Genomic DNA, 12,054 nt, shown 5'->3' on the forward strand with positions numbered 1-12,054 from the left:
GGTAAATATGGTTAAGAAATAAAGCTGCACTTTAATCAAGAGAGATTAATATTTTTTTAATGAGTTTTAGTAACAGTCTCCACCATACTGGAGTCTTGGAGAGGTTTTTTCTATTTCCACTTGAAGGACACAAGTATTACTTCTGAGCCATCTGTGTTGCTAATCATGCAGTGGCTTGCAAGGTCATGAAGGAATGATGAATATAAATCATTGCTGCTTCACTGATGGCAGTGGAATTCCCCTGATTTACACTGGAAGAGGCCCTTCAGAAAAGCTTATTCTCTGAGGAGGAAAAAAAAGACACATCATTTTCCTTGGACAGGAATGAAAGGGATCTAAGATGAGGTTGGACTGGTAGTGTGGACCCAAGCAGATGTACTGTTGTGAGCATCATCTGAGTGAGTCTTGCACAGCTTCATGTGGCTAATCTCACCTGCTTGACCTGCTCGACTGCTGTTGCTCAGCTTCACATCCCTGTGCTGGGATCTCATTCACTGGAAGAGAAGAAACATGAAATCTCTGTTAATATTTAAATAAAAGGTAGATCTGATTCACCAAGCTATTTCACATGCATCATTTACCATCTGAAGAAGAAATTACTCTTATTAGCAATTAGATGTAGTGTCAGTCCCAGCAAACCTGCAGGAAAAGCTGTATGGTAGCATAAAATATGTGATGTTTCTCTTTCATTTTCAGTTTAGAACAAGTAATTTTCCAGGCCTGTTACGTAGTGTTTCATGCACTCTTTTATACCAAACTGTTATGCCAGAAAAGAGGAAAATAGGCAGTAAGCCATTTCCTTGAACTGCTAAGCACCTTCCTGATGTTTTATTCCATGAACAGGTTCATGCAATTCCAAACTTTTCCTCTTCAGAGCTTCTGTAGGTATTTTCAATGTGGATGGAGCACCTGAACAGCAAGGCTTTGGGAATGTGTTTCTATAGTCACAGATTGCCATTCTCAGACCACAGTAATTCCAAGTGAATCATAGTTTCAACATACAGCAGCTGTAAAGGATTTTTTTATATATGTAATGTATTTTTTATGGAAATTCTCATTAATGCAAATAAGTGAGGAAGTCACTCTCTACATTACAGCATGTGCATATCAGTAGGTGCCTTCTGACATTAGTGATGAAAATCCACTTCTCATGATGATTACTTAGGAGTTTTGAATTTCTTATGTGTATAAAATGTTATGGGAAGCCATTATGTTCTTGGTACTGCAAGTATTCACATTTTATTGGATCCTTCATCATTGCTATTAAATAAACAAATAATACTAGCATGCTCTTAAAATACATGAAGGTTCCTGAAGTGCTATAATAATATAATATCCCAGCTCTCTTTGCAATTGAAAGTCTTTTAAGTATGATTCTCACCATCAGAGGCTGACCCAGAAAAAATATTGGTGTTTTTTTTTTACCTGTGGGTAATAATCTTTATGCAAGGCTTACATTAGCTGTATGTCTTGGTTTATAAAGCAAGGGACAAATCTAGTTTCTTTTCTGGCTGACCTTCAACAAGCCCTCTTTCCTCTCTGTGCATCATTAGTAGGGTGGTGGACCTGTACGCGGCATTGGTCGCTTGTGCTAGGTACTGCATCGGTGTTTCTGCTGCGGTGAAGGGTTATTATTTGCCTGAATTGCTTCTTCCGTGTATTGCATCACTGAGCAGGTTGCAATTGCAGCAGAGGGGCCTTAAGCAAGGGTTCAGGAGCAGGCGTCTACCTCTGGATTCATGGTTGGAGCATTGCTGCTCTCTGCAGGGCTCGTCGAATGCTGCCTGTATCTGACATCCCCACCCAACTTCGCCGAAGCAGTCCCTGAAGTGTTAACAGCAGCTTGCCATTGATGGCCACTGCTGGGAAATGTAATTTGGCTTACAGCTTCTAGGCTCTGGCCTATCTTAAGTTAATTATGAGCTTTAAAGGAGAAGGATGAGGAAAACAGAGCAGGAAGAGTGAAATGGAAGACTTTGAAGTAAGAGTGAGCCTGCTTGCTGGTGAGAGGTAACGGGGATAGGTGTTAGTCCTCTCCATTTTCTGCTTGCAGTGAGGACCAGAAATGGCAGGAACAGACTCTAAAGTGGGTGAAGTTACAGCATATCAAGCCTGCTGCGAGGATGTCGGCTGCAGCAAGCACTGAAACCATAACAAAAGCATCATCTTTACCGTATAAAAATGTGAGCAACTTAGTCACGTTGGGTACATCTCAATACTGATTCTGTTTGCTTTTATGTTTTCACTTCTCTTTAGAGTATCAAATCTGCTGGTAGAGCACAGTCCAGTTGGGAGCGGCGCCTACAGGTCGGTGGGTGAGTGGCTAGAAGCCATCAAAATGGGCCGATACACGGAGATCTTCATGGAGAACGGATACAGTTCGATGGATGCTGTGGCTCAGGTGACCCTAGAGTGAGTAGTGTCCAGATCATTCTCACATCATTTTCTGGAATTTAAGAGGGTGGGAAGACAAACCATTCAAAACATGCAGGGATGACACTGCAGAGAGCAAACCATTAACTTTGGTTTGCAATCAGCAGTTTTTCTTTTAGCATCTGTATTGATGATAACAAGTACAGGCAAGACTAAAACTTTAACAGTCACTACATTGGCAGTCACTAACTTAACAGTCACTTCTTTGGCTTCTTAACTCACAGAAATCAATGCTTCAGTTTGAATAAGTGCCTCTCGACATAATAGCAGTTGAATATTTGGGGTTATTGCCAAATAAAAAAACCCACCCTACTATTAAATGGATAGAAACTAGAGTCCCTGCTGTGGTATATTGCCTTTACACCAGATTAGCTGGTTTCACAGTCGATCTGAACAGTCAAGCCCAGTAAAGGCAAGAAACAGTATTCAACATTAATAGAAGTAAGCACAGACACAGCTGATGCCAACAGAAGAGTGTCAGCAAACCGACAGCTCTAGGGGACAGGCTCCCTGGTTATGAGACTTCCATCTGAATGTGCCCTTGGCTTTTGCACATGCGTATGACTACCATTGGCGTGACAACATTCAAATGACTCGATAAACACCTCGCGGCTGCTAATTTGGTATGTTCCACTTTGAATTTCTTGCCTTGCTTGTGTGATTGTGTCTGTACTTTCCTCCTGCCACTTACTCAAACTGATCGCAAAGCCTACCTTTCTGGCTGGGTTAATTTGAGCTTAGTTTAGTGCAGGCGTTAAGGCAGAATGGGAAGGATTATGGTCTGTGTTGCTCTGGAGAAGGTTGTGGCTCTTCTGTCCATATGCAAATTGCCAGTGCATATACAGAATCCATGCTGAGGATTAGGAATAAAATAATCTCCACAGAACCCCAGCAGTTCTCCTGCCTGCCACAGGGCTTGCTTTGAAGCTCACTGTATAGAGTAGGAGGTCCTTTGCACATGATGCAGGTCAGTAGCATCTCCATGGAGTTCAGTTTTGCATGACACTCCTGCACTCCCTCCATGTGTGCATCTGCCCTCAGATGTTTGCACCATTCACATCACCAATATTTATCCCTTACACCTGGATATGCACCTCAGGGTGCATGGATTTCTAGTGAGATCCTTTTTCGTGTGCTTTGAGACCCTTACATGCCAATTCAGAGCTAATACTGCATTTATGTGCCATGTTACTTCGGCTTTTGAGCACTCCACCATTCCTTACCTATTCATCCGATATGGCAGTGCCCAGAAACACCCAGGCTTCAGGGCTCCATTTAGACTAGTGATGTACAAATGCTGACCAAGAAAGAGGTCCATCCACAGACTGGTCAGAGTCCACGCAGCAGAAAAACCCAGATAGAGGCTGAGTGGAAAGAGGAGGGATAGGAAGCGGCAGTAATTTAAAAGAAAAGGAAAATGTTGGAACATTCCCCTCTGCTGTGCCACTTCACACTTCTAACCATTGCAAGTTCTGGTAGAAAATGAAGGTTGTCTAAATTATATCACAGACTTGTTGCTGCTTGGCTGAATTAAAAAGAAAATTAAGTCTCAATAAAGCTTCCAGTTTGTTCCTCTTTAGAGTTTTATGCAAATTCAAGAGCTCTAAAAGAAATGCTCAGAATTGAAATGTTTTGGTTTGGGTGAGAGAAATGTTGGGTTCAACCCCAAATTAATGGTTGTTTTTGACAGTCAAGTAGAAGCTTACTTACTCATGCAGCTTTAAACAGTCTTAGCATCCCCCTGTGCTGACGCAGTCTTGGCATCTCATCCCACTGACAAAACCCCTCACTTTCTTGAGTGCAACATTTTAGATTGTGAAATTATGTCATTAATTTGCCTTAAAATTTTAAATATTTCCCTACTCTTTGATATTCCAGAAATCTTAGAAGTATCCCTCAAAAATCTTTTCCGGATACTCAAAAAGTATTTCAAAATGGTTTTTGCAATTGGCAGTGAACCAAGAAATCCATTATCTGTACAGTTCTAGCCAGAAAGGCAAGTTGGTTTAAAAGTCTTTAAGTAAGATTATGGCTGCCAGAGATGCTCTGACCCTCACCAGCTGCAAACTGCCTCTAAGGCCCCCTCCAATGGGTCCCAGTATGTTCTGTATAGCACAAGTGTCATCCTGCTCTGACCTTTACTAGCCCCAGTGGAGACCACATGTCTGAGCTGCTCAGTTTCAGCTTTTTTCAGGGCCTTTACAGCAGCAGAGCAGTGCAGTGGAGCTGATGCCTCAGAACCTGGGGAGCTTCTGAGTTTTGTTTGTGGGTTGGGTTCTTTTAAGCTGAAAGGACACATCTCATGAATCCATTTTGAATTTCAGTTGAAAGTGAAAATGTTGAAACTAACTCCCAATAGTTAGATATCTATGCCAGCAAATAAACTCCTCCCCTGCCTTGGACAAAGATGCATGAGTCAGGCAGGCTTAGTTCTTGAGCAACTCATGGCATCTTTGCATTAACAAAAAGGCTTAACCCTACTCGGATCTATTTTGGGATAACTGTGAAAGGTTCATTAAAAGCTAGCCAAGTATTCAGATCAAGACTTCTCTCGTCCTTCTCAGATATAGTAAAAAAAGACAAAAGGTTACATTCTCAACTATTAAAGAAAAAGAAACCATCATAGTGGCTTAAGAGGAAAGGTGTCCCATGTTGAAAACCTGAACTACATGCTCAGGCTGATGTAAACTGGTAGATTGCCCTTAAAATCAACAAAGGGTGGCTCCTGGGTGGGCTCAGCTGAGACTCATGGGTTCTCCAGAACATAAACGCTGCAACAAGAGAAGTTCTTTAAAGGTTGATATATTGGGGGTTTCATTTTTCTGGAGGTTTTAATTTTTCTGGAGGTTTTCATTTTTTTTTTCTCCCTGCAAAAGGGAGCTGCAAGCCATTTTGTACTCTGCAAAAGAGAATTTTGGTTAAATGTTCCTTGTAATTTTTAATAGAGGTGACTGTTCAGTGTATTCCAGAGCTGGGACTTGGGGGGATCAGGTGAAAAGGTGAACGGAACATCTGAAAGTAGCTTGCTTTCCCCAAATGACAACAGTAAAACATTCTTTACAATTTAAGAGGTTACCTCCAAATACCGTCCAAAATGATCTTTTCCAAATTTAAACTGCATAGGAGACAGATGTGGAAATCAAATGGAGAAAGGAGAACAGGAGAACTGCTGCTAGAAAAGCCAAAAAAAATGATTAATGTAAAGGATTCCTAAAACCTTCTGAAAAAAATTACTAGCGCTGTAGTAGGTGTTGGCCATAACGCTGATGGCACTGCTGACTGTGGGCACCCAGCCTGTGGCCTTTTTACAGGATCTGGTTCAAATGGTAGATGTTCAGCACTTCTTTTAAATTCTGCCACCGTTTCCGCGCCCCCTTGCATGCAAAGCAAAATCCCAGTTACTGCCCTGCTTTTTTTTCAAACTGATGTCTGGATGCATTTATTCCAGAAAAGAGTAGTAGTAGTGACAAATTTCTGAAATCAGAAGATTAAAAAAGCTAAAACTGGTGAATATCGCCCCAAGTCCTGAGCTCTGCCTGCTTAAGCAAAGTCCTGAAAATGTATGTGTTCAAACAAAGAGTGATTTCTACATTTAGCTCTAATTCTTGCAAAGGGATGAATCACCTTGTGAAAAGTGGAGCCTCACCCTCCACCCCCTCTTTCCAACTGGATATCAGACTTGAAGGCAACCTTTCCAGTGGATCAGACCTGCTCTTTAAACTTGTGGATCACCTAGTGACTTTGAGTGTGTCTGGACCTCTTTCAATCCACTGCAAGAATAACTTTACCAGGACAATACTCAAGAATAGATAGATCCATGACATGAGTTTCAGTTTGACCCTTGACTGGACCAATTACTAACCATGTGGACTGCATAATTCCACCTTTTGAAAGATCTGTACTCACTGAATCTCAGGACACCCTCTTGTTTGTTATTAGATGAAGAACTCTGAATATTTGTAATATGTGCTGTGTTGCTTTGCATTGTATTTATTTTTTCCTTCTAAAATAAAATAAATTATTTATTAAAAGTTATACTGGATGAAGAGTTTAAGAGTTCACCTGCTCTAGATGCTTATTATTAACCTGAAATCTCAGTCCTGAGATTGTGATACTGTGTCTGCTTCTGAACAAACCAGGTCTCATCTCATAATCAAGCAGGAAGGGAATAATGAATAAGAGCAGATGAACTCTTAAAGTCCTTATTTGATGCTGAAGTCCCTAGCAAGTGGATTTCTCTCTCTTTAGCATCTTCTGAAGGTCTTTGAGGTTGTTCTTATCACTTATTCAAACTGACAACTAACTCTGTGAGTAGTCCCAGTCTGATGAGGCAACTGTAGAGTTACACCACCTAAGGGTGGTGAAATCTGGCCTGGATAGGAGATAAAATACAAAATACCTGTCGTAGGTTGACTAGTGCCAGCCACTGGGATCTTCCAGGAATGTGGCCCTTTTGCTTGCATGACTAACTGGCTAATGAGGAGGGTTATATTTTATGTGGCATACCAGTCCTAGTCTACACTGTGTTTGGCAAACTGGTCCATGGTGTATAAGTAGTTCTGTTTGTAAATAAAATGGTTTAAATATATTTCTTGCTACGTGGAGACTGTGAATTCAAGCCTTTCAAATGGAGGATATTGCAGGGAAGAAGATACCGTGTTGTCCCTGGCACATTGCAGTTGAGCTTCTGTGCAAGGCAGTGGTAAGAGAGCAGCATGCATGCAGCTGTATACAGGCTGGTTTGGATGAGCCAACACCAATTTGCCCTTTTGTTTCCTTGGCTTTTTGGTCAACTTAGGTCAGCTTCTTAGTACTCTGTTGGCAAGTAATTTGAATCCCTGCCTGTTCCCATTTTCAGCCCTACACAAATGAAAGACAAATGCAAAGGGAAAACTAATCCCTGAAACAAAAATAAAAGTTGTCTGATTGCTTGGGGAGGTTAAGTATTTTGAAGTAGGGAGACACCACAGCACATGGTTGCATGGCCTCTGTGGTGCCTGTGCTGCTGCATCTCCACAGCCTCGGGGGGTGCCTGTGCTGCTGCTGCAGTTAGCACACACAAAACCCAACACTGGTGATCAGATCACTTGCACAGCAAGGTGAAGCCTGGATCCTGATCACAAGTGTCGCTTGTCCACGGGTCTTAGTTGTGCCTTTTCGTAGAGGGAGTTGCACATTTCTATTTCAAAGCCCCAGTAGATAGCCACACACATCTCCTCTGTTGAGCTGAGCCCACTGAAATTACTAGTTGGCTGCCTTCAGATGAGCCAGACAGCTCTACACTGGACCTTGAGAACACTTGTTTGACAGCCCTTAAGCACAGAAGTTGGGGTTTGTTTGGGGGCGGGGGAGGAGTTTGGCCCAAAACCAGCTGGTTTGTGCACCTGGTTTTGTCTAAATTGGCTTCTGCCTTGCACTGCGTTACGTCCTTCAGAATTGAATGGGAGTGTGCATCATGCTGTAAGACATGCTCGGAAAAAAAGGAATTAAAGCTCATGCAACCTCTAGGCAGTGTTTTGTAAGTTTTGTTGCTGGCTTTGAAATGCGTGAGGTAGCTTTTGAATAAAGCTGCTAATTTTACAGTAGGTGAGCATCTGGCTTGGGAGCTGTTGTCTTCTGGTGCCTCTTTGTGGAGGTGAAGGACCCCACAGTAGCAATTTTTTTTCTCCTCTCTGAGGAGTTCCTGTGCTTTTGACTCATGGCTCCGTGTTTGAGAGAATTTGATACCCAAGAAAGAAAAATTAGACCGGATCCCCTGATGAGCAGCTAATGGATTGAAACTAGAAAATCTTTTTTCTTCTTTCCCTTTTGTAATCATGAGGCACACCTCAAGGATATTGAGCTAAGGGGTTACTGTAAGTGGCGAGGGGAAATCTGTGTAGTAAGTAGTTTGGGGGTTTTTGTTAGACTGATGGAGGTGATGTGAAATGCCAAGACGTACTTGCCTTTCTCAAAGTTTCAAGCTATTTTTTTCCTGCATAACATGCAAGACTATCAGAAACAATACATCTGTGAAATACATGGTGCTGGATTTTCAAAAGAGCTCAGCTTGCACTTTACATACCTGAAAAAAAAAAACCCTGAATTTTCAAAAAGTGCCATCAGAGCAGCACACAGCAGGGGGAAGATGGATGTTGGCTCTTTTAAAATCAGGTCCTATAGTGGGTTGGTTTGGGGTTTTTTTTTTCGATCTTTGGTGTGAACTTCCAACTGTGCTGTGTACATAAAATAAATTGCATGTAACAACAGCATTACCACATTTTCCTTTATTATTTAGATGACTTGCTGAACTAGTTTCACAATTCGGTGGAGGCAGAAATGAAAGTATGTCCCCCTGAGAAGGTAGACACCTTTTGCAGGTGCTGCTTTCTTTTCTCTGCCAGCTAAGGAGCATTGCTGATGTGTCTCATTGACCTCCCTTGCTCCATGCTGCTTATATTTGTTATTTCCCCTATGAATCGGCAAGTGGCATTGCCAAAAAAGAGCATGATAATAAAATGAAGTGTTTAACCCTGCAGCAGAGTATCTGATATTTTCCAAATCAAAAGGCTGAAAGTGTGACAATCTTAGGAGAACGACAGATCTAGCTTTTGGCTTCAATCAGCTTATGTGTTGATGTATCAACCTTCACTCAGGATTGGTTTTTATTTGAAGCAGTGTTCATCTATATAAGTTTTGGACATAGGTGGTTGGTTGTATTCGCACAGGACTCTGTCCAGAGTGTGAAGCTGCTGAGAGAGGTACACCTCCATAGGCAGCTCATGCAACACTACATGAAAGTGTTTTGGCGGTCACTTGTGTGTGTTCACCTGCACTCTAGCATGCAGCCATGCTGTTAGCTATAGGCCAGGTTTGCAGTATGTCTCAGGTGATGGTTGGGCTCCTGAGTGTTACTGGCAGTCCCCAGCCCTTGTGCACATCAGTCCTGCCAGTTTAGTTTCCAAAAAGCACCTATGTGTTTGAGGAGGTCACATCCCACTGGCTTTCAGTAGAGAGCTTTCTCCTCAAAGACTTGCCACAGGGTGTCAAAAGCTCTGGGATTCGTGTGTGTATTACAAAAACTGTAGAGCCCTACTTCAAAAACATCCTTTATTCAGTCCAGTGTGGAGATAGAAGGCAAGGGGCTGATATTTTTCTAGTGAAAGTCTTAAGACAAAATACCATGTCTCCTCTAAGACAAACTGCTTCTCTAACAGTCTCTGTGTCTTGTGCTGGAAACACAGATAGACCTGTCCTGATGTTTCTTCTGAGATATTATTGCTACAATTTCTTTGTTAACACTTTTTCCCCCAGAAAGAAATCCTTACAGCTATACTCTGCCATAACCCATGGCCTTACCTGGCTTTAGGTCTGTCATTGTCTCTGATCACCCAATGTCCTGCTGTAGTATCTCCAAGGGACAATTTGTCATACTTCTGTCTTTGGATGGGATAAATTGTTGCCTGGAGGTGCCTCTTTCATGCCATCAACGTGAACCTTGGTGATTATCTTCATCTATACACCTAAATTTTAGAGGGCTGAGCTTCTGAGAAAACAATCTTTGCTCCTAATCCCGCTTTTCACTTAAACTGTCTTATATTACAGCTTTTCTGTAATGGCTGCCCAGTAGACAGACTCAACACAAATGCCTTTGGCATTTACCCCCCCAAAAAAACAAACATAGGCTTATGGGAAGATGTGCAAAGGCTCAGAGGGGAGCTGCATTGCCAGTTCATGTTGACTTTAGAGGGTCACTGGGCTGGTGGCTCTTCCAGAGGCTTTTGCCTTTCAGCTCTCTGTAGCAGTTAGCTCTAGGATTGTGGTTTGTGTATCTTTGGCTTTGCCTCTTCGGAAGAGGAAGGAAGCATGGATTGACCTCACTCCTCGCTGCTTGTATCCAAGATGAAATACCAGCCTTTCCAAGAAGAGGAAACTGCAACACAGGCTTTCTTATATATCTTTTCTCTTGAAAATAGGACTTTTCACACCTAGCAGAGTCCTTGGCTAAAAGTGGTGCTGGCGCTTTGCTGCCCAGCTTTTCTTCTTGGCCAGCTAGGTGATCTCAGTCAAATTCTGTCACCTCTCTGAGATACCATTAAAAATAATAATAATTAAAAAAAGAAATAGTGAAAACTAAACTTGCCAACTAAACTCAGCTTCAGGAGCTGCCAATGGTAAGAAGTAGGCGCTGACAGCAGCATCGGCGCATGCGGTGCGTTTTGTGCGTGGCGGCGCGTACCTGAGAGGCCCCTGGAACCAACGTCTGCTTTCTCCCACAGGGATTTGAGGCGGCTGGGAGTGACACTTGTTGGTCACCAGAAGAAGATAATGAACAGCCTTCAAGAGATGAAGGTCCAGTTGGTGAATGGAATGGTGCCGCTGTAACTCGGTTTTAAAGTTGCTTCCTCAAGTGGGTCGGTCCTGCACTTTGTACATTAGCTCTGAGATTTATTTTGACTAAAAAAAAAAAAAAAAGAAAAGATAAAAAGGGAAATTCAGTGGTTTCTGTAACTGAAGGATATTGGCCTCTGCTGCAGCGCTTCTAAAGCAGTGTTTTGACTGAAGTTTTCCTTTTCTTCCTATTTGTGTCCTCATTTTCATGAAGTAAATGTAAGATGCATGGAACATGGAAACGAATTTGCTGTACATGAGATTAACCCATCTCTTAAGCTTCAGCGATGACTACAGCAAGCCTTCCCACCACACGTTGTCTGTACATGGGAGATACAGAGTTATATATAGCACCTTCGTATACTTAATTACAGCGCACATGGTAATACTTCCAAGGACTGACTTGAGCAGAGGAGTTTCGTAGCCATTTTGAGCTCTCAAAAGCTGAGGTTTGCTGAAGTTTCACTTCAAGTCTTATTTGTCTACAGAAGTGTATTGAAGAGCAATATGATTAGATTATTTCTCGATAGATATTTTGTTTGTAAATTGAAAGAAATGGAAAAAAAAATGCTGTTACACAGCATTAAGTTATAGATATTAGTGTATAAACATGTTGCTTGCTCCGTGGTAAATACAATACAGGGTGTATATTTTTTTCCCTCCCTCTGTGTTATCAAGCTCTTTTTGTTTGCTCTTCTGGGAGGATAATACATGATGAAGATGTATATACTGTACAGTTTGCTACGCATCAGGTACAAAATTTGGGCTCTTTCCTTGGCTTGTGCTTTTCTTTCCTCTCGCTTTGCTTTGGCTCTCTTTTGTGTTACCACTATGCTTTGTATTTTTGCTGCTGTTTGGCTTGAGCAACATGTAAAGCCTTCAGGAGTTTTGACTGCGTACATGACGTAGAAGGAGCCTGCATAAATAAAAGATGTCCTCCCTTCTTTCTTTCCACCATGGACTGGGAATGTCCAGAAGAAGAAAAGTAAAACATCTGCTTCTCAGTGGCCTCCAGCAACAGCATGGGATTGTTTTTTGTGTGTATGAGTCCTACTCAAGATACAGTGGGACTGCCTCCATACCAGCATTTCAACCTGGCAGCCATCACCCCATGCAGCCCTCACACTTGTCACTGGAGCCCAGAAGAGAAGCCATGACGTGGTTTGAGCTGGAAGGAAGGGATTTTGCTGTGCCTCTTCTCATGAAGGGGATTAAATCCTGGGGTGGAGTGTGGAGGTGAGACTATGGTCA

At 42.2% G+C, this 12,054-nt stretch overlaps 1 protein-coding gene across 5 annotated transcripts in view; it reads left to right on the forward strand.

Annotated features, from left to right (window-relative positions):
- The window catches only part of EPHA5 (EPH receptor A5), a gene marked incomplete at both ends in the record, with an annotated part of 202,842 nt that extends 191,737 nt beyond the window's left edge, over positions 1-11,105 (forward strand). For 4 of the 5 annotated variants that reach the window (XM_080621606.1, XM_080621609.1, XM_080621608.1 and 1 more), the window contains 2 exons: positions 2,257-2,412; positions 10,692-11,105. In XM_080621606.1, the coding sequence (XP_080477732.1) occupies positions 2,257-2,412; positions 10,692-10,797 (262 nt within the window). Of the gene's footprint in view, positions 1-2,256; positions 2,417-10,691 lie in introns of those variants that run through there. The other variant, XM_080621607.1, reaches the window with a different exon arrangement.
- Between the last annotated feature and the right edge of the window lie 949 nt (positions 11,106-12,054).

Source organism: Psittacula echo, assembly GCF_963264785.1.
Source record: "Psittacula echo genome assembly, chromosome: 1".
Taxonomy (NCBI): domain Eukaryota; kingdom Metazoa; phylum Chordata; class Aves; order Psittaciformes; family Psittacidae; genus Psittacula; species Psittacula echo.